Below are 23,215 nucleotides of genomic sequence, written 5' to 3' on the forward strand. Positions count from 1 at the left end.
GCAAGGACACAAAACACAAAATGTGAAAAAGACCTCTTTGCTTCTGGTTTGGGGCAAGGGGAGGAGGCCATGCAAAAGGGATCTCCATGCCCCAGGGAAGTGGGCTGAGGAAGGAAGGAGTGGTGCTCAATTATAACCTTGGCCTCCCTGTGGAAGAGGATGGCAGGGCTACAGCCGCTGTTGCTGAAGTTAAGAAGATGGAAGGAAAATTGGATTCAAATTGCAACTGCAGTGGGTTCAAGGCACAGGGCAGAAAACATTCTCCATTTGTATAAAATATAGATTTGTATGTAAATATTCAACAATAGCTTCTGTAGTAATGAATAAGAAATAAATTGCTTATTTGATGTATGATAAAACCACTACTCTGCACAGATGATACAGATGACACTTGATTTATATTGTCTTGCAAAAGCTTCAGATAATTAAGGGGAAAACTGTTCTAAGACTTATTCCATCGACAAAATTCTGGTACAGCTAAGAGCAATATGATTCACACAAGGATCGTCTGGCATGTGAAGCTTGTTTTAACAGATACCAATGTGACATACATAAAGCTGTCAGGCTTTCTCCAAAGGACAGTCATCCACTTCATGTTTCAAGTGGCAAATTAATTATATTTGACATTTAATTTATAACCTAAGGTATTTTAGATTCGGAACTTGACTATGACAACAGCAGATTAGAGCAGGGCCCTGTTTGACAGAATCGATTTTTCAATTTATTTTCCTTGTATGTGAGGATCTTGATTCAGATTTTTGTGTCTCAAGCTTGCGTACAGGACAACGATACCTCTAAGCAAAGAAGGCTTCATTCACCTCCTCCCCCAGCCATTTCGTAGTGAATTATTTTGCACTCAGAAGTTTCTTCTGCAGCCTTAATCACAAAGCTCCACCTATTGGAATGAAGGGAGAACTGTGCCCAGAAAAAGAGAGAGACTGCTAAACACTGCTATCAAGGGAAAACTACTACACAACCGTAAGCAGTTAATCTCCTCCATCTAATTTATAAAGTCTCCTTTTCCAAGGTCTTTAAAACTTTGAGGTTTGAGGGTAGAAAGTCATAACAAAAAAAAAAAAAAAAAACAAAGCAAGCAACCACCCAACAATCCCCAGGTTTCATCTGTCTGAAATTGTGACCTTTTTATTTTAACTGATAGATATTTCAACACATCAATACTAATATTTTACACTGGTAGATCACATCTTCTAGGTTTCAAAGCATCTAAAAATTATAAATATATAAAATAAACTGTAAGTGTAGGCATATATTTACTGATAGATGGTTCATTAACAAAAGTAAAAATGGTCAATAATGGAACTATCAACTAGCTTTCAAAAACGGGGAAAAGCATTTCTTTCAATTTTCCCAATGAAAAGGAAGCCTTCTGTACAATTTTAGATCATTCATTGATATCACAGAGCTGGAACACTACTGTAGCACTACTGTAACAATATAATTACAAAATATTGCTTAAAGAAAGGAGCTGAATAATTTTAAAAAGCTCTGCAAAGAGCAAGGCCATTTTCAAGGCAGTTGTTTTTTTTTTTTAATGAAGTGCTGTGCAGACATTAATATCAAAGATCCTATAAAGCTTAAAAATCCACTCATAATTTCATATCTGCTCCCCAGCCAGAGGAAGGCTCAGTGTCCACTTTCAGACTTTTTCTATAACAGAAGGTACAAATCTAAATGTCACCTTGTATCAAGATAAAGTGTTTCACTGGAGAAACAGGACTTTTGTCAGGATTATCTTATCTGAGATGACTAACGCAGTGATAGCCCTGAGTCTGTATTGTGAAAATGTCAGTAGTAGGACAAGACTAGCTCATTCTATCTAGTAAAAAAAATGTTAATTTGGTGTTTAGTAGTTTCTGTCAAGAATTGCACTTTGATACTCTGCACAAATGAACCTAAAGCCTAAAACTGTTTTAATTTGTAACATTTATGATGAGATGTAAAAGTATGACATCTGCAGCAGAGTATCTTGCATTGGAAACATGATTAAATCATGTCTTCATCAAATCTCAAATACACCAAAGTGCAGTTAAATAAGGCTATTTCATAGCCAGCTGAGATTTTGTGAGGTTTATCTCTTAACTGCACTCCTACTATTAACAGTGGTGATTACGATGATTTTCTTAACCCTACTTTTATCTCTCCTCCTCCTCCTTTGATGCCCTTGGGTAGCAAGTTGGTGCTGGCTGGTCTATCATTTCACGAGATCCCTGGTGATGTAGCTCTCCACAAAACTTCAGCTCCCCTACTAAATTTGGCTGCATTTGGACAACGAGTCCAAGATTTGCCAAATGGAGGAAGGCAGGACAGGCGAATGGATGGATAGGAGTGGTGCCTGAGAATGGTTCTTGAGAAGCCAAGGAAAAGGGAAGTCTGCATCAACAACCGGAGGGCATCCCCCAGGGACACATCAGGGCAGCTCCTTGTGTACCACTGAGCCATCCATGGAGCCGAGCAGAGAGAGGCCGTCAGTCCAGGATACCGGGGTGTGGGAACCTGGCGAAAGAGCTGGAGTGGTCCAGAGCAGGGCAGTAAAGCTGGGGAAGGTCTGGAGTAGAAGTCCTGTGAGGAGTGGCTGAGCGAGCTGGGGTTTTAGCCTGGAGAAGAGGAGGCTCAGGGGGGACCTCATCACTCTCTACAACTGCCTGAAAGGAGCCAGACGGCCTCTTCCCCCAGGCCACCATCAATAGAGCAAGAGGTAATGGCCTAAAGCTGCACCAGGGGAGGTTCAGGCTGGACATCAGGAGGAATTTTTCCACAGAAAAGGTGGATTGGCATTGGAATGGGCTGCCCGGGGAGGTGGCAGAGTCACCATCTCTGGAGGTGTTGAAGGACAGACTGGACGTGGCAGTCAGTGCCATGCTCCACCTGACACGGTGGTGTTGGGTCATAGATGAGACCCCGTGATCGCTAAATTCTTTTCCCACCACACTGATCCCGGGAAAGCCCAGCGCCGGGACACCTCCCGCGCCGCCCCCGCCCCGCCGGGGACGGGCAAAGGAGCGGCTCCCCCACCCCGCCCCTCGCGGCTGCCCCGCCCCCTGCAGGGCCCCGCCCCCGCAGGGCCACGCCCCCCGCAGGGCCACGCCCCGGAGGCGTGGTTTGGCGCGCGCGTGCCCGGCCCACCGTGCGGCCGGGGACGTGCCAGCACGACTGCGCATGCGCTATCCGTGACCATGCTGCTCCTCCCTGCCCCCCCGGACGGCTGAACGCCAAGCCTCTCTTGGCTTCTCATTGGCCGGTCGGCCCCTTCGGGCCAATGGCAGTGACGCTTCCTTCGGCGGCGCCGCGGCGCTGTCCGCCAATGGGGGGAGCGGTTGTTGCCGCCCTCCTTCCCTGTCCCGCGTGTCCCGCCGCGCAAGATGGCGGCAGCGGTGCGGGGCGCCGAGGAGCTGGAGCTGCTGGAGCGGCTGCTGGGGCTGCCGGGCGGGAACAAGTACGGCGTCCAGGGGGAGCGGAAGGTGAAGGGAGCGAGGAGGGGCCTGGAGCGGGTGGCGGTGGCGTCGCGCGTGGGAGGGTGGGCGTCCTCTGGTCTCCTTTCCCCAATGGCTGCTTCCCTCCGAGCTTCCTTTCCCACGTCCCTGGCAATTCCCCCGACACCGATGTGACGGTGGTTGCGGCTCCCCAAATACCAGCCCAGCCGACGTCTCCTTGAGCGGGGTCTCACCTGTGCTCCCTCCAGCCCTTCCCTCACCAGATGTTGTGGATGTTGTAGGGCCTCCAGTCGGTTCTGGAAACTCCTTCCCTCTTCTTGTGGGAAGGATCATCATTTGTCGTGGAAGGGATTTCGGCTTGATTTATACTTGTTCTTTCAGCATTTTCCTTTCCCTATGCTTATGCGAGTTATGTCTGTGCCATCTTGATTAAATCACATCGGAAGAAAAAGGTGCTCTTTTAATAATAGGAAGATGTCTGTATTGAGGATGTGTTGCTCTTAAATATTTTATTATTTGGAGTTTTCCTACCCGACACGAGGTTGTAGTCGGGTGTGAGTTGGTCTGTCTACTGTGCCTGCAGTGAGAGGGCCAGAGGAAATGGCCTAAACTGAGGCAAGGGAAATTCAGATTAGATATTAGGAAATGTTTTTCCCTCTTGTGGTGCTCAGGCATTGGAATAGGTTGCCCAGGGAGGTGGTGCAGTGTCTGTTTCTGGAGATGTTTAGGAGCTGTCTGGATGTGGCACTGGGTGGTGATTCAGTGATTTAGGGTTGCAGTGGCAGCGCCGGCTGGATGCTGGACTGGATGCTCTTAAAGGTCCTTTCCAACTTCGGTGATTCTATGGTTCTAGATGTCTCGATGTTTCTAAGTTTGTATGGAAACATTAGGCTCCATGGTTTAAGAGGCACCTGAGGTATGAAAAACGCACTTTAGAGCTGGGAGTGTCGCAAGTGTATGAGCCCTTTGTTTGATCCTCCCTCCTGGAGAAGGTTGGTGGAGAAATGAAGCTCTGCAGTTGTCTTATGTTTTAGGTTTTTTTTTAGTTTTGACTGCTTATGATTTGAGTCCTGAATATCTATGTGTGTTCTTCAGTTGCAAAAGCTGCCTTAATTATTTTCCAGCCCAGCTGGTATTTTAGTGCTATTACCATAAAGCATGAGGCTGAAAAATTAAAGTAACCTGGTCTGTGTGTAGTTTTTCTGGCTGGATGCTCAGTGGAAAAAAAAAATTAATAGTAGTGCAAGACTCTTGATACAAGTACAAAAATAATATTATGCTTTCAGCTTGCAGCTTAGATTAAATAAATCTGGACATAAACAGACTCCTCTGTGTGGTCAAATACTTTAAAAGAAAGAGTGATGCATTTTAATCAGTTTCTTTCATTTTATGTCATAAATGCCTGAATGGGCTTCAGCCTGGTGCAGTGAGTTCCAGTTCACTCACTCCATTTCTGGAGGTGATGGTCCAGTTTCCTTTCCCACGGTTGAACACATGCTGCTGTCACTCACAAAGACGACACGGCTAAAACTGGAGGTGTGCTGTGCTGTCCTGCGGTACCCAGTGAGCTCCTGACTGCTGTTCAGGGCTTTCTGGAATGGTGCAGTATGTAGGAATAAGCTTTTCAGGGGGTGTGGTTACTGCAGCCTGCTCGCTCAGAGAGAACTTGGATGCTACTGACTTCACAGTCTGAAGTCAGAGTCCTGAATTTGGAAATTAATTAGAAGTCAGTTAATAAGATTTCTGACAGTGTTAGAACACACAATGCTATTTCTGCCTAATATTGGCAGAATTTGCTTAATTGGAGCTAAGGGTGTCCTGGTTTGTTCATGTTCTTCTGTAAGAATTGAAAATAAAACACCCCAAAGAGCAAAAAGTAGACAACACAGACTTGGTTTTGATGGCATTGCCTTTACCAGGAATGCTTCAAAGTTCTGAGGGAGCATTAAAAAAAACAATATAGAGATTCCTTTCTTTGATGATTTGTTCAGTCTTACACTTCTGTTTCCACTTCCAGATTCCTATTCTCCAAACCAACAATGGCCCTGGGCTGACAGGGTTGATGACCATCGCTGCCCACCTGGTCAGGCAGGCTAGGAAGGACCAGCTGCTGGGAAGCACTGCCGAGGAGAAGGCTGTGGTGCAGCAGTGGCTGGAATACAGAGTGACCCGGGTAAATGGAGGCTCCAGTAAGGAAGATACTAGAACAATTCTGAAGGTAAGGAGTGCATAATTACCTTGCCACTGAATTTTGGAGTGACTAGACCTTGAAGAAGATTACAGTGCTGATGTGTGTGTGAGCATCCAATTAATAAAATTTAACATATGCTAAGGGCTTGACAGTATCACTAAGCTGTTCAGCTGCCTGTGTGAGGTGCCAGTTTCTTAATATCTTCATAAACCCTTGGTGTTGTATTCCAGGATAACATTTCTCTGATTGTTTTAAGACCTATTCTTAATGATGTGGCACTTATGGGATACAAGCCATACTTGATGCTGTGGTAATTGGTATTGATGCTAAGGGAGTTACTGGACAGAATTGTGTACGAAAACTGAAATCATAAAGGACCCTCTACAAAACTGTCCTTAACATGGAGCGTGGAGTCCTTGGTCTGCTGTTATTAAACTTGTCTTGTATGCTGAGGCTTACTTCCTCTTAAACAGGTGGAAGCAGAAAAGAGCACCTGGAGGCTCCCCTTTGTTGTTTGAGCAGCCAGATGGCAAGGAGCAGATAGCAAAACTTACTCTATTTTCCTTACTCCTTGCAACTGGTAACAAGTATTTTTGCAGTCTTGTTGGGAGCAACTTGAAGACAAAATTTGCTTTACACTGTTAAGCACTGCTTACAAAGTATTTATAAAAGGGCAGTGAAATTTGATCAATTTTTAAAGTGTTTATTTTTTTCCTAGTTTTAAAAGTATGTTTTAGATGGAGAGTTACATTGGTCAGTGCTGCCAGTGAGTCTGAGTTTAGGAATTTGTGAGCTGCAAGGTTGAGTCTCCTTGAAGCTGGCAGGATCCTAATAACTGCTGGCTCTGGCAAGGTGTGCAGAAACTAAAGATAAACTGAAGCAGTATTAACACTGTTACTTAAAATAAAGGAAAATGCATCTTAAAGTGATACAAAACAACTCTTTGTTGCTCTTCCAGCTGATAGCCCTCTTGATCTTGAGGCCGATCCTACCTACATTACCTGCCAACTTGGTAAAAACCCTGAACCCCTTAGGTTATCACTTGAACCCCATATAATCTGAGTTATCTTGGTTTCATTGTATCTGGGGAATATCTTCCATTGGTTAATCATGAGTTATGTTACAAATAGAGAAGTAGTGTAAACAATCTGCTCTTACTTTCTATGTGCAAATGCTATCAAAACCTTCACAGTCATGGCTACTCTACAGATACAGCATGAAAACTGTCTGCCCTTTAGGATTTTTAGAACTTGATTGAAGGAGGCACTGACTGATCAGGGTTTAACTTCAGATTTAGCTGTGGTATGACGAGGTGGCCCGTGGAGGTCCCTGTTGTCTAAAATTTTATGACAAGTGTCACAGAGTTTCAGTCATTCTTTGAACAAACTTGAAATTTGTGATGCTTTCTGTTCTCCCAAACTGTGAGAAAACTGTATGAGAAAAATAACTAATAACTTCCATTTACCTTTCTTGCCTTTTATAAAAACCAAAGGCACGTTTTCTGTCTTATTATAACAAAATTCATCTGCTCAGGATGGTTTTAGGGATGATACCTGCAGTGCATGGTAGCACGTGCGAGAGTATTTGCAGAAATGCGTTGCAGCATTAAAGCCAGATGCAGAGATATGGCAGTTTCCTGCTGGAGCTGGGATCTCTTTCCATCTTTGGCCTTAGTGACGCTGGTTGTGTAGAAAAGACAATATGCTGAAATACAAATATGTGGACGTATCAAGTGTTTCCAAGCAAAGTAAAATTTCCTTACTGAGAAACTATCAGTGTTACTTTAGAGAGAATCTCTGCCTTTAAGTGCATTTAAAAGTTTTCCTGTGCATTTTTTTAAGCAAGTGTTGAATAACCAGAATTTATTTTAACACAAGGCTGCTGTGGAATTGTTTCAGCACTAATAATTTCATAGCATAGCAATTAAGAGCTTTTTTTTTTATAATTTGTTCTCTTGCTACCATGATTAATCAGAAAAGGGGCAGCCTACCATTAAAGTATACTGAGCCAAAAGGGAGTACGGGTGAAAAAAGAAGAAGCACTAAAATAGGGAGGGAAGTCTGAGGCTGTAGCTTTACAACGTGTCTGGAATACACAATGGCAGTCTTGGGACGATTGCAGCCTAGAGCCACAATTTATGATAAGCTGTGCCAAAAACAGTTCAGTAACTTCTGCTATAAACTTTAGGCTGCCTCTATTTAACCCTTAACGGATGTGGTTCTACAAAAATGTCAGTAAATAACTGGTTTCATGTTTGTTAATTTGAGCGGCAAGGATTTTCTGTTTGCTTTACGAAAATAGGTTGTTAAATTGTTCTTACTAATGTGTTGCCTAAAGCTGTTGGCAGGAAAATTATGGTGAAACAGACCATCTCAGCCAGGGTTTTTATATTCATCCAGAGCAAATGCCACAGTGTTCAGAATGGACCAATAAAGGACTTGTTGAGTTTTGTCTAATTTTGATTTGCGCTTCTGTACTTGACAAAATAACTGGGAGCAGTACTTCTGCTCCAAATCTGTTCCTCAGGAACATAGGAATGATGAATGTCAATAGCAGTGATAGCATAATATAAAGTGCATTATATTAACTTTCTTTTCCATGGGGTGAAGGAGTATAATCTTTTGTTTCTTTGATGTTTAGTTAGTGGTAAATTAAACTGCATAGGAAAAAAAATCTGAAAAATTCTGAGTTGTCATGCAGGATGACCAGTGTTTTTTCTGTTCCTCGCTGCCATCAAATGCCTACTTAGGTGTTAGTGAATTCTGTTCAGGAGATTTTAATGTCTCTGCTTTATCAATTTTAGGTATTTTAAACCTGAGGATTCTTTCCCCCTCAAACCTCATCTTCAGAAACCTCTGACAAATAACTGGTAGCTTGTTAAATTCACATAAAAGCATCCACATAAATGTAGAAACCTCTGGTCTCTGGAGGATAATAACTAAGAGTCTTTGTGTACTACTTCCAGTGTCTCATACAGAACAATGTTCCATGATTTCAATTAGCTTTATCCCAGTCTCCTGTGCTGCCTGGCTGTAATAATGAAATCCAAATAGAAATCTGAATAAGAGAGCTGTAATTTCTGTTTAATGTGATTGCTTGAAAAATTACTGTTTCTGCAGGTGCAAAAGCAGGTTAATCTATGCTCTGTTCATGCCATTGATCCACAGCTTTGTACACTGTTTTTTTTTGCACACTTACAGGTTTAAAGATTGAATTTTTATTATTGCAGCAACATTTGTTGATTTTTTTTCCTTTTTTTACAGGACACTCAGTAATATAGTATTCTTCCAGACCAATGGAAGCTCGTAGTTTGCCAATTAGAGAGAAGAGTCTTGCATGAGAATTAAAAATATTTCTATGTGTCAAAAGTGCAGTTCTGCTTTTCTTGGATGTGGTTGCAGAAGCCCTTTCTTGGGCTCTGCATTGTCAGGGGCTTCCCTGTAACATTTGGGAGTGCTCAGCTTTTTGTCTTTGCATAGTGTAAGAGACAAGACGTAAAAGCATTTAGGGCATAAATGACCTCGAGAATCTTGCTGACTGAAAGGACAGGACGTCTGTGTGTAAGGGAAGCATGTACACCAACGGGGTGTTGTGGGCGAAATACCCAGAACAAAATGAGAGTGTGATTAGTTCCATTGGAAGCTCCTGAGTTGTCCTAAGAAGCAACTGTTCCTTATCCAAGCCGCTGTCACAACTGGCAGTGATTGGCAGGGATTCAGGGGCATGAGCAGATTAAATGGATTAGGGGCCATTGGATTGCATATTTAACAGGCAGTAAGCAACGCTGGGGGTGCTCAGAAGTGTGCTCTGAATGGGATACCGTTGAGCTGTTGCTAGATAGAGGCTGTAAATTGGATTTTTTTTTTCCCATAGAACAAGCAAATGGAAATACATCAGTTAGTCCATAAATAATGCAACAACTCTCTCTGTTGCTATTCTCCCCCTCAAAATGGTGTTTGAATTGCTGCAGTTGTTCAGTGTATGTTAATGCATTGTAATGCAGCTATGCCTTAAGTATCTGTCTGAAATTTGAGAGTTTCCCGAGGGAATGCAACAGTAAGTTTATATAGTTACAAGCAACTTCCAGGACTATCTTAGTCTTTTAATCCTGGGTTTGTATATATGGAATTAATTTAAGTAGTGGCATTCAGTACATGAAAGACAAATTATTCCGATGACAGCCAGCAGACCTGAATTTCATGCATGTGATAGAAATTCTATAGAGTTTTGTGTTCATATTTTCATTAATCTCTCTAGGACTGGAACACTATTTCACTCTAATGCTGTGGTCACTTGAGCAAACTTGACTTTCAGGAATTTTAGCAGATTTGGCTATTAGCCAGTAATATAATCATCCATGGGAAGCATAACCCCAAGATTAACTAAATGTGCCTAATGCACATGAAAAAAATACGGTGTTTCTGAATTAGTGTGACTTGCAAAATGAAATAAAAATATCTGTCTGTATTTTAGGGGAGGGAAGTACATGTTCAAAAACAGAATTGTAAACTTATGTTAATTTATACAAGACTAAACCATTTTTATCAAATTTAATTTGCTCAGTTAACTGACTTCATAAAATTTGATGAACCAGAATAAATAATTGCTCACACTATAATGGCTTACCTTGCCTTTGAAGTTTTAGGATTTTTTTATTGATGACTATTTTGAATGCACATATACTCAGAATATAAAACTCAGAATTAGCATGCTGTAATTTCTTTGATGCAGAAATCCAAAATTTTCAGCAGGGATATAACTGTGGTGATGGTACCTTCAGAGATAATGAGCTTTTTCCTTTACAAAATCCTGATTCCATAGCCGAAGCTAAGAGGAATGGAGGAGGAGGGGGGAAGAAGATATAATTTCAGCAGTGTTAGTTTTCATTATAGTGCATGTGGAATTTCTGGTTAATTGACTTGAAAAAATGCTGGTCAGAGAATTTGTTTCAAAACAGACAAGTTTGTGGGTTTGTTTTGTTTTTTTTTCTAGTAAAGCAGATCTTTAGGTTTGGGGTTTTCTCTTCCTGCAAGTTTTTTCTTCTTAACATTGGATTTTCCTTTGTGTTGTGTTGTAGAAAATTCCACAGAACTGTAGTTACATGTTTGAGGTAATTTGAGCACCCACTAACATGAACAAAGCAGTAAACCAGTCTAAAGAAAAGAAGCTAGATAGCCTGGGGCAGCTGACCTTACAGAATTTTAACTATGCAGGGGTTAATATGTTTCCCTGATTTGCTCTAATAAAAGAAATCAAAGCAGACATGGGGATGTTCAGATATTACAGAAGTACAGGAGTCCTGTCATGAAGAGGTTATCAAAGAATAGTAAGGTGGCTTAATGGAGTTGAACTTGTCAAAAGGAAATGCAAGGTTAGATGTCTTAAAGTCTCAACATTCTAGTTTTGTGTTTTGGTCTTGGTTTATTTTCTATATATGCATTACAGGAAATCCCTGTATCAGTAAAATTATGTAACTGCAAAAAGTGCAACATGCTAAAGGACAAATATAATTTTTTTATTGTTCACTAAGTATTAACACACTTCTCCTTGCCCAAGACTTGTTTTTCAATAAAATGTCTGAAAATGGATGTGCTGTAATTGAGACTGAAAAAATTAAATTTTTTTAAATGTTAGTTACGTTTAAGCTGCTTACCTCTGTTTCTAGGGCAGGGGAAGGGAGTGGCTTAAGCAGATGTTGTGTGCTGCTTTTTTTCCTTCAGATGAGGGGAGTTTCCAAATCCGAGGAAAAGCTGGGAAACTGTTTTTGTAGATGTCTGAAAATAATATTGTAAAACTAAAGCTGGCTTATGCTGGGGTCCAGGTTAAAGTAGGTAATTTTATTGTTATATTTCTTTAGAGAAAAGGGGGGCAGGCAGAAAGGTGTGTAAATTGGATGACAAGAAGGTAAGATTTTGAAAAAAGGAAGGATAGGTAAAGAGGTAGAGCTGTTGTGTGATGCCTTTGTCCTCAGAACTGATAAACTTGGGCAACAGTGAGCCTGTCAGCTTCTTGTTTTCTGGCATAGAAGGGCTGCATACAAAAAGCCTTGGAGAGGAGTCTTTCTGTTAATACACATTTGAAATAATTATTTACTGAACCTGAATGGAAGCCTTCTACTACTCACCCTCATAGCCTCTGATCTGGAACAGCTGAGAGATGGTCTTAATATGCTGAAATTCTGTCTTCTTAGAGACTTGGACAGCAGCTAAATGGACAATATCAGTCACAAAGAATTGCTAGCAATAATTTCAGCATTATAAAAGCAGGTGTCAAGTGATAGCAGCTGATGGGTATCAAGTTACCAGCATCAAGCCTGAAACAACACCTTGTCTCCCACCCTAATATTCCTGTGTGCTTCCCTGGTTCTTAAACATTTGGGAGTTCAGAACCTTGCTGACCAGCTGCACAGGGTCCTGGAGGACAGGCACTGCTGCTGCTGGAAGAACAGTATGCTGTTCTTTTGTCATAGGACTGCATTTTCTATTAATCAAATGTTAAACATTTGGATTTGCACTCATAATAAATACACAACTCTCCTAATTTTTGAATTGCAGTAATTTGAAGCCAAGAAAAGACAGACTTGGAAGTATTTCTGTGGAGTCAGCTTAAAATAAATTGCATTTGCATTTACAAAAATTTCACTCCATATAAACTACTTTGTTTAGAGACCAGCATTTAAATTTTACCTAATACTCAAAGATTGATATTTTATTTTATTGTCACTTACTTTCTAGACTTTTTTCTTTTATTGTTTTTTTTTTGTTTGCTGAGTTAGGATAACTTAAAACCTTTGTTTATTTTATATGCATGGTCTCCAGAGGAAATTTCTATTCTTTTTAATAGCTGCCTTAATATATCTTTTCACAAAGTAAATACTACACCAGTGTAATGACTTTTTTCCTTTTTAGGATCTTAACATGCACCTTGAAGATAAAGTCTACCTTGCAGGAAACATTTTTACCTTAGCAGACATTTTGATGTACTATGGATTGCATCATATCATGGTAAGCATTACTTGCGTCATTTTTATATGTGCAACTATCATAATAGTTATTTATCTAAAGGGCATTTTATTGCTGTAGAAGTTTACTTACTGAACGGAACAGAACAGAGGAAGATAAAACTTGTTTTCATGTTTTTCATTTTATTCTTTAATATTTAGCTGTGTATCTGTCAATAGACCTGTAGTGTCGGAATGCTTTAGGTTCCTCTGCAAAATATAGCAAGGAGGATACCTATCCCTATGTTTCTGTGATTGAGGACTCTTGCATTTTCAAGTCTGAAACATCACTGAACTACAGTCACAGAAGTACATGGGCAAATAGATAAATGAAGCAGAAAGGATGTGTCAGAACTGAAAGTATTAACTTCGTTAGTATTAGAGAAATACAAATGCATGTAAATTAAGCTCCTTAATGCATATAAAAAAGTTTGAGACATAACAAATTGTCATTTGTGTTTCCAGACTTAAATGATAAGACTTGATAAGGTACATAATATGAAAATAACATGGGGAGCTGGTGCTTAGGAGGAAAAGGGAAAAAAAGCCCATGCCAAAAATAAATTTGTTCTGGGTGGGGAAGATGTTGAGATTATTTGTAGTCTGCTCAGGCTACTATGAAGTGCTTAAAAATTGGTGCACCTTCAGTTCTGAACCCCAGGTGCTAATTTAAAGATAAAGCAGTAGAAGCTATTTGCATTTTGGTAGCTGGAATGTGTTTGTAAATGAGCCGTTGTCATTCTCTGGAGTGGGAAGAAAGGAAAGGACTCACATAAAAAGGTCTGCTTAATTATTGGGAAAAGATGAAATCAGTCAGTTTTGCATTAGAAAATTGAGGGGGGGAGTGAGGATAATTAGAAGAAGATGCCTCTGACAAATGCATGTGTGTCTGAGAATTGAATTCAATCAACTGGGTGAATGGTTACTTTTATACAATTAAAAGCAGAGCTCTGGGAGAAGTGTAGAAGAATACATTTCAAAATGGAAGCAGAGGGGAGGGGCAATCAAATAGTGAAATTCTACCAGAAATGAAAGAAAACTAATGTATCTATATCTTGACTGTCCAGGAGTAAAAGTTCAAATAAGTGTCAAGCAGAGGAGAGGGAGGCTTCGTTTCAAAAGGTTTTTGAAAACATGATAGAGTAAGTCACATAGAATGAACTCTGTTAAATCATATTTACCTTGTAAAATATCTTAAGCAGTAGGATAGATGTGTTGATTATAGTGTCAGAATGGGTTGCCTTTCAGATATGATATGCAGACATAAAAAAGGCTATAAGTATTTTCTAAAAATATGATTGTATATTCTGTAAGAGAGGACAAGTTCAAATGAGACTTAAAAAAAAAAAATTGGCAGGGGAAAATCCAAACGTATTTTAAATTTAGAGTTTGCTCTAGAGTAGACCACCTAATCAAGATGAAAATATACAAGTTATTGCTTTGGGAAATAGAACAGATGGTAAAAACAAATGACTTGGTGCTCCTGTGTGCCTGCAACCATCCAGACACTGCTTGGGACAAGTTTATAGTACAGCATCTGTTTCTGAAATGTTTGATTTCATCAAAGGTAATTTTCTGAATCAGAAAGGTATAAAGGGCAAGCAACAGGGTGACTGTTCTAAATAAATATGAAAATCTAGAAGCTACTAACTAGGAATTATATGTATTTGGAAGGTTTCAGAATTGATAAACATATAGAGGCAAGATCTTGAAGTGTAGAATCTTGTGGGGTTTTTTTTTTAATGTCTTTTAATTATTTTTATTTTTCTTGTAATCAGAAGAGAGTATGTCCAGTGCTGTTCTGCCCTAAGCTTTATGGGGGAGGCAGGGAAAGCTGCTGTATCTCCTCATTTGATGTGGTTCAGAGAAGGAGTTTGTCAAATCCGCCACTCTTTCAGCTAAGCCTTGTGCAAAATATCAATACGTGTTTCCTATGATGCTTTAAGAAAGGAGGTAGAAATGGGAGACATGGGGCATATGGCAAACCCACAGATCTTACTGTACATCAAATTATCTAGAAATTTGATCTGAAAACATCATTGGTAGTACCTTAAAGGTTAATCTCTGCTTTTGATAGGCTAAGAACTACACGCTAACACAGACATTAGTGATAAATACTGTAAATACTTCTGGCATACCATGGTCATCCTGAATAAGCCAAGTAGTAAAACTTTAAAACCCTTCCGATGCACGTTTCATTGGAAAAGTTTTTAAGACCAACCACTCCTGTAGCTCAGTTCTTCATCTGTGGTGTCTTGGTTTCTCTGAGTATAGATCATGCATCTTTGTATTCATTCCCCCCTCCCATCTTCATTTTGCCCTTCCCATTATCCAGGAGGGATTCTGCAGTCTGGTTCTGCAGTGTCCAGCAGCAACTCTTAATTCTGCAGTTGTGTGCCTGCCTTTCATTCTCCCTGTCCCTTCTAGTTATCCTAATAAACACAATAGTGTAATGTGTTTAAAAATCCATATTGTGGGAAAAATTACTATTTCAGTCACTGAGAATCATATTCACAGGTAGTGTTTCAGGGTTCTTGCACACAGAATCTGTTTTGGGTCTTTTAATTAGAAATACACATTCATAGTAATAAGGCAGAAACTAAATAGTACACGCTGTTCTGCGTCATAGTATAGGTCACAAACACAAAAAAAATACAATGCTTGATACTGCCTTTTCAATCAATGTGATCTACATTGTCATATATAATTGATGTCTTTGTGTATGTCACATTAATATTGTTGTCTTATAGACACTTCAATTCCAGAAATACATACGTGGATAAATGTGGACAATAAAATTCTTCTAGGTTAAAGCATAGATAGCAGCAAAAACTTGCATTTAGAAGCATTGCTTGAGGTTAGCTTAGGCAATCAGTATGCATTAAATTCACCCTGTGCTAATGATCTTGTTTCCTAATCTGGGGGAATTTCAAAATTATTTTTTAAAAATTTTCCAGATGTCTTCATTCTTAAATGTTTTTGACCAGCACAAGTCCAGTTTTATTGCAAGAGAAATAATCAGTATGATGATTGAGCTGCTTTTGTACTTCAAATATGTTGACAGAACCAAGGAAGTGGTCTCAAATCTATATGTCTGACTTGAAAATTTCTTTTAAAAGGTCTGGAAAATTACTTATGGGTGAAGTTTATATCTGCAAATGGAAGATGCCTCAGTCAAAATTTGGTGCCAAACCAAATATGATCAAGTTCAGAACAGACTAAGCAGTTGTCCTTGAGTCAGAACCACTAATATTGAACTGTAATGAGACTGAGGGAGAAGAATTTCAAGGAGTTATAAATAGCTATTACAAACGACAATAGTAGTTTATTTTGGAGTTATTTTTTTCCATAAGGAATATTTCCTGTAATAAACAGACTGCCATGACTTTTTGTCAAGATTCGCTGATATGCTGCTTATTTTTGTACAGAGGTAACAGGCTTTTCTTCTAAGCAATGATGCTAAAAATGGTTCTTCAACTGAATTGCAAAAGAAGCAGTTTTAACTTAAAAAAGGATATAATTTTAAGCTTATTCCTTTAACAACAGAAAATTAGACAAAACTATGTGAAAGTACATGTATGTCATGAAATATACCATCCAGCTGTTGGGTTTTTTTCTTTCTCCCCTGTCTAAAGGCTAAGTTTAAAAAGTCAGATAGTATCTGTCCTTTTCTTGATGCTGAAGAGGTTCATATGTAGGCAGATATTTTTAGATTTTCCATGATCTGCAGGTTATGGGAATGGGGCTTTATGCCTGCATCCCCAGTGCTACAGGAAGAAAATATAATTAAAGCTTGTGTATTTTTAGCCCTTTCAGAAACTCTTAAAGTTGCATTGTATGATAACCACCTTGGTGTCCCTCAGTGAGCTTTGTGGTGAAAGAAAAAAACTTTTTTTCATTACATGAAAGAAAAAAAAAGTCTGTCAAATTAAGTGTCTGCTTCTTTGCTATTAAAATAATTGCTTTAATAGCAAATAATTATTTTAACAGCAGAACAGCAGCCTTTCTTAACTTGGGGGAATTATCTAATTTAATGAGGAAGAACAGAAAATACCCATCTAACAAAATGTTGTAAAAAATGCCATGGAAGTGATCTCTAAACAATTAACCTAAGAGTTATGTTCTCAGTAAAAAGTAGAGCATGCCACAAAGTGCTTTTTAATATATTTCACTGATAGAGTACATTATGTAAATAAGTAAAAATACCTCGCTTGTTGTGCCTAGAGTACAAAAAGGGGTCTTATTATTAGCATAGCTGTTTTGCCCTAGATATTTTTTCACTACCCTAACAGAATGGAAGAGGACTAGTTTTCCAGACTTTTATTTTTGATTTACATTGGAGAAATGTGAAGATTGAGAATTATCAGTAAAATATGATGGGAAGGAAATACTGTATCTGCTACAAAATATAAAATTTAGCTCAGCCTTTCCATAACCAGGTGCTGATCCAGTAAAGGCTTCAAAAAAGATTACCATAAACTCAAGCAACTTAAAAGTTTTAGTATTTTAGTATTTGCTCATACTTACACACCTTTCTTCGCTTCCAGTAGTTTTAGATTGCCTTAGAGCTCACACATTGTTCTTTACATGCGCTGTGTTACTTTGTAAATGGTCCCCCAGCTTCATATCAAGGATCAGCATCCAGCTACCATTAATTATAATACACTGTGGTGATCAAAAGCATTTTTCCCTAAATGGTACTGCTTTTTTTTTTTTTTTTTTTTTTGGTCCTGAATATACTGCACTTGCAGAAACTCAGGCAGTTTGTGAAACAGTGTTATGTTTACCATAGCTTCCACTTTTCATTTGTAATGTCTTTAAAAATTCTAGACTTTCCCCCCCCGCCCCTTTGTTAGTGCTGTTCTGGTTAGTGCTAGTCACTTGGTTAATTGCCAGTAACTCTCTTATATTTCTAGATCTGCAAAAATATGTGGCTGATTTTTATGGTTTTTCTGTGCATTTCTATCAGACAATAAAATTGTAGGAACAATGTTTACATTTCCATGCCAGCAGCAAGAAGAGCAGATTTTCTCATAGTGCCTGAACTGGGGCTCATAACAGTACAGAATTGCAGAAGGAAATCCATCTGTAGTGCTGTGCTTGTATTCTGGCAGGTACATTCCTTAGGAAGAGCAGCTACTTAGGTTTAGGAGCAGCTGCAAGATCCCTGCCTTTTGGTTACTGCCACAGTTTCTGTGCTCCTAACTTCCCATTAATTGAGCTTTAATGCTGTGTGCCATTGGTTTAGAATTCCCTTCTGCAACTCCTTGAAAAACTTTTCCCTCAGTGTTTTTCCACTGGTTCATCTTCTAGTATATATCCTTACATTCTTTTTGGTCCTACATGTTTAAAGCTTCCCACTTTTAAGCCAAGTGCTGGGCTGTGTGAGAGAACAGCAAGGAGAAGCAACAAATCTGATAGGAAACTCCTGAAATCAAAAGGGCTGTGTGTCACAAGGTGAAATATAAGACAAGATGAGGGTATAAACAGTAGCTTTTTACTCATACACCTGCATATCTGTAAATGAGTTTGTTTAGCTCTTTCTGTGATCCAAAGTTTGTTGAAACAGATTTGTTTCCAGCTGTCTTGTGCCCAAAACCAAATTTTCAGTGAACCTGCAGCATCCATAAAATCTAGTGTTTGTAGAACAAAGCGTAAGGAATACGCCATCTGTTTAGCTTTTGAGGAGATTACCCTGATTAGCTTCAGAAATCTAAACATGAAAAATATTAGGCATGTCTAGATCATTATTTTTCTGGTAGAACTGTCCTGTGCAGATGTGCCCTTTTTTATTGACTGCCAGCATTGTCAAGATTTAAATTAAGCTTGATGGTTAATTGGCTAACTGAAAATGAAGTGAGGTGAATCCTGCACTGATTGGTTTCAGTATTGGTGAGATAGGATAGGATAGTGTGTGAGCATCACATTTTGTTCCTCATGCACATTTTATCGTCAATTTTGAGGACTACCCCATTTGTAATTCAGTTGTAGTATGTTAATATGAGAAAAGAGATTATGGTCTAAACTGATAAGCCAACTTGATTACAGAGAAATAAGAAGACATAAAATTGCTAATCAAGAATAGTAATGCAGGTGATACAAGGTGGGAATAGTTCTTGAAAGACTTGAAAGACTCCAAAGTAATAACAGACTTCGTAGTAAAGCTTTGAGGGTGCTGCTGACCTAAATTTGAAAGACTTTTAAAGGTTTCAGTTTGGATCTGTAACTGTAGATAACTTTACCTAGGCCAGTCTTCTGATTAAGGACAGGCTTGAAGCTCTGCATTAATCTTAGCCACATATCCTGTGACAAGGAGCTGTTGCAATAGTGTGATAGAGACTTCTTCCTGATTGATCTTGAAGCTGTTCTGTGTCATAGTACTTTAAATATTTTGATGAAGTATGGGCAGGTTTCCAGTTTGTTTTACTGTTGTAATTTGAATAATGCCATTGCAATCTTAATAATGGAAGCTAGAAGGTCTGAGCAGTTATGTTGATTTTTAGTAACTATTCCTTTTTGAGCAGTAGTCATACAAAACAACTTCCAATTATCCTTTCCAGTCTGAAATTGCATGGAAAAAGCTTACTCCTGTACTTAAAATACCCCTAAAAACATGAAGTAGTCGCTTTGCCTGTGAGACAAGATTGTCTGCTAAATGAACACAAAAGGGCTGTGCATGTTGTGGAACTCTTCCCTGCATTGCCCTGTACTGTATCCTGATCCCATTAATAGAGAGATCCCATTAATATCCCATAAATAGATGCATTAAATTCATGCAAGCTTTTCTCCCCTCTCTGTCATGCAACTGTATATTCCACCTCCAGGTCTGTTCCTTTGAGTAGATTAAATTTCCATACATATTATGGGTTTGAGTTTTACCGTGTGAAATTAGGATAGGACACTGCGGGACTGTAACAAGTTACTTGAGTTCAAATCGTTTGTAAAACAATACACTTTTATTTTGCCTTACCACATGTTATGACTGTAATGATGCAGTGCCTGTTGTTACTGGTGCCTTGTATTTATTCCCCATGCAGGTGGACCTCACAGTGCAAGAAAAGGAGAAATACCTTAATGTGTCTCGTTGGTTCAACCACATTCAGCATTACCCAGGTGTCCGACAGCATCTGTCCGATGTCATCTTTATCAAGAACAGATTATACACTAATGCTCATTGAGGCAAATCTTAATGTCGTGTTGGAATGAGGTGTGGGAGTTCAGAAGTTGTACTGTCCAAAGCCACTAACCTGCAAATTCTGTTTTGTAACCTTCTGTATGTGAACCGTAACTGTCAATGCCTCAAATAATACAACTGCATTGAATTGCTGTTGTTCATTCAAGAATTTGAACTAAAGAATTGTTATTGTGTATCTGATTAAATGCAGAAATGGTAGAAAGATGAAAAAATGGAATTTTAATTCACTATTTTTTAAAAAATTTAATGTTCTTTTAATTAAACATTCAAGTGAAATTACATGATCTTTACCATCAATTATTCACTCCATTTGCTATTTATTGAATGTTTATGTATGTCAGCCAGCTTTCCTTTCATTTTCCATGGATGTTTACAGTAGTTTTGTACAAGTTAAGAGCTATATTGTGTGCCAAGGATGTGAAAAAGGGAACATGCAAATGTTACAAAGTATTTATGTGACCGAATAAATTATTTTAAAGCTGTAGTCTTAATTTGGCTGTGAAACTTTCTAGTTTTTCTTCAGTAAAGAAGATTTTAAAAGGTTAGTTCACTTCCTGCTTCATTTTGTGGTGCACTGTTTTGACTGTGGAAGCATTTTGCTTTCAAACTGAGTAGCAAAGTTAGTGTCCTTTAAGATTTTGTATGTGCCTCGCTTCATTTTTTACACAAGTGCAGATGCACTTTTCCCACCCTGAAACAAAACCAACCAAAACCCTCAACTTAAAATACTTTGCTGCTATATCAAGTTCATTACCAATGTTTAAAATGGGCTTTAAAACCAACTGCACTGTTGTTGAGTCACATTTAGATGGGGCATTTTACTGTAGAATGTGGTCCTCTGATTTTTATTTGTAACACGTATAAAGGTGCTAACTTGAATTGGTTACTTTCTGCACAATTCAAATAATATTTCTTTTAAGACACAAAAGAAATACAAAAATACTTTGATATTTTGATAAATGAACTTCTATGTTGGTTTCTTCAGCACTGCTTAGCAGACAGGTTCACTCATACATTCTTTTGTTTTATGTGCTACTTAGAAGCCTCTCACCCAATAAATATTAAAAAAAAAGCTCTGTTGGGTAGATGTTTGAGCACTTTGAATGTTAAAAGGCCTTAAAAAAAAGTAGATAATGAGATAAGGTAATTAAAATATATCCTGACACATAAACGGACAGAAGAAACTTGGAAGGATAAGCATAGCCTGGACAATTACAGGTTCTAATATGTGTTTTCTGTAGATTTTTGTTCTTAATTCTTTTACTGAAGGTTTATAGGCACACCAAGTTACTTTAAGGGCAAAACTTTCAGAAATTTGTTACCTAATAGCATGTATTCAAGTGAGTTTGCTTTTTTCCTCATGTGTGGGAGCAAGTGATGGTAATGCTTATAAAAATTCCTGCATTTCTACTAAATTCTGCTATAATTAATCATTTTCTGCTTCAGAAGGGGAGCATGTGTGTGAATCATCAGTGCATTTAGTCAGGGTTTAGGGAAGTTTCATGTTCATCTTACAGATTTATTGTTTTTATCGATGCTTTTGCAAGGGAGAATGATAGAAGTTCTTTAAAGTGAATGTGCAAACCTTCATCCATGAAAATAGCTTACATTACAACTGAGAACGCTGAAATTGAGCCAGAGCTAAATGTTACTGGGAACAATACTGTCATCTTTTCAGTTAGGTTGTTGTAGAGATGATGATACAAAATGTCATATTATTTTAAATCCCAAACAGCTGCTGTTTGCAAGTATTGGGATTTCTCAGGTTGGCTACATGCTACTGCTGCAGTATCCCCTAGCCTCTTGTGCCAGTTTTATTTTCTCTGGTGTAGAACCAAAGTGTTACTTGCTGCTGAAATGTTAAAAAAAAAAAAAAGTTCACCTAGTAGAAAGATAAAATGTTTAGAAGTGGATTAGTAATATTTAACTCTCTACTATCTAAAAGGCATTTGGTCATTATCGTGTAGTAACTTGAGCATAATTCAGTTTTCTTTTCCCTGCTTGGAGAAACTTTAGGGGATAGAGGGTTAAAAGCAAAGAAGGATGAATTGAGACTTTGCCTTTAGAGAGATGACTGGGAAAACCAGATGGTATCGATTTTTCTCGCCTCTCCCCCTTTCTATCTAATGCCTTTTGATCAAGGACAAATAAATCTGTAAGAAAACTTCTGAAAATCCCACAATTCTATCTGAGTCGGTCTGAGACTGTATGGGGTGCATATTTTACAACTATGCTTCATAATTTGAAAAGATGAGATGTGTAGTGGGAGTTCTCGAATTAACATTTATAGTCTGTGTAAAGGGTTTGCATGGGTAAATGTTCAGCTGCTTTTAAAGCTACTTCCTCCTTCTGTAATATTTTATTATACTTTCACTGAACATTAGTAAAAGAAACTTGGCTCCCTTGCAGCCCCTTTCTCGGTTCTTAAAACTCCAGTTGCTGAAGGGCACTGTGATGTTTTACTTTCGTTGTTTTGCATTTTGATGATGATGACCACAGTGATGTGTGGAATTTATTTTCACAGCATTTCATGAACAGCACCACTTTCATTTGTTAATGTATCTCATCATTGCAGTATTATTATTTTGCATAATTGTTCTAATTTATTCAAGGGGCCTGACATGTTATGGTCTTATAAGTATGTGCCCCTGGGACTTGAGTGTGTTGCCATATGGTGAGATAGTGCTGCATGACAACCTTTCAGAAACAGAAGAATTCAACAGTGAAATAAATATGATAATTGCAAGTGTTCAGTGAAATCCTACACTTAGCACTTTTGTCTTTTTCCCCTTGATGCCAAGATGACTGCTTGTAGACCAACCAGGTTGAAACAGGTGTTCAAGTATTGCATGAGATATGTTAGAAATGTGCTGATAATTTTTAGTTGTCGTTGCATGTGTAACTTCACTTTTAAGTTAGGGTTCAGTTTGACTTCTGAAGTCTCTAGGGGTGTTTCTTGCTCTAAAACTTGTAACTGGGCAACAGTGATTAATAGAAAAATCCAGGTTTAATACAGGATTAGGAAAGAGTGAGCAGGAATGAGAAATTTGGAAAGATGACACTGAACAAAAAGAAGTAGTTCCAGTTTAGACCAGGGGACTAAGAAGATCTGACCATTCAAAAGGAACCAAAGTGAACGCTTTTGAGCAGCAAAATAAAGAAAATATTTATGATAGCCTAAATGTGTAACATGCTTTCTGTCCTGTTCCTGGTCATGAGTGATTTACTTTCCAGGCTGGTATCCCAGTGTTTCACACAGAAAATGAGTTAAAAGGTATCACTTCTGGTTCACACTTGAAAGAGTCCAATCCAGCCACTTTTTGTTACCTTTCTTTACCACCCACTGTAAGTACTTGCTGTGAATAGCTTTGCACCTA

General features: G+C 38.7%; 1 protein-coding gene across 2 annotated transcripts; it reads left to right on the plus strand.

Annotated features, from left to right (window-relative positions):
• Positions 1–3,277: 3,277 nt before the first annotated feature.
• EEF1E1 (eukaryotic translation elongation factor 1 epsilon 1) lies at positions 3,278–22,597 on the plus strand. Of its 2 annotated transcripts, none has more exons than XM_038129119.1 (4): positions 3,278–3,454; positions 5,470–5,670; positions 12,552–12,647; positions 19,681–22,597. In XM_038129119.1, exons 1-4 carry the CDS (start codon positions 3,278–3,280, stop codon positions 19,819–19,821), a joined length of 615 nt encoding a protein of 204 aa, XP_037985047.1. In that variant the 3' UTR covers positions 19,822–22,597. The 2 variants fall into 2 exon arrangements, with proteins under 2 accessions (XP_037985047.1, XP_037985048.1); XM_038129120.1 differs by having other exon boundaries at positions 3,340–3,479.
• The last annotated feature ends 618 nt before the right edge of the window (positions 22,598–23,215 follow it).

This window comes from Motacilla alba, chromosome 2 (genome assembly GCF_015832195.1).
Source record: "Motacilla alba alba isolate MOTALB_02 chromosome 2, Motacilla_alba_V1.0_pri, whole genome shotgun sequence".
In the NCBI taxonomy this organism is placed as follows: Eukaryota; Metazoa; Chordata; class Aves; order Passeriformes; family Motacillidae; genus Motacilla; species Motacilla alba.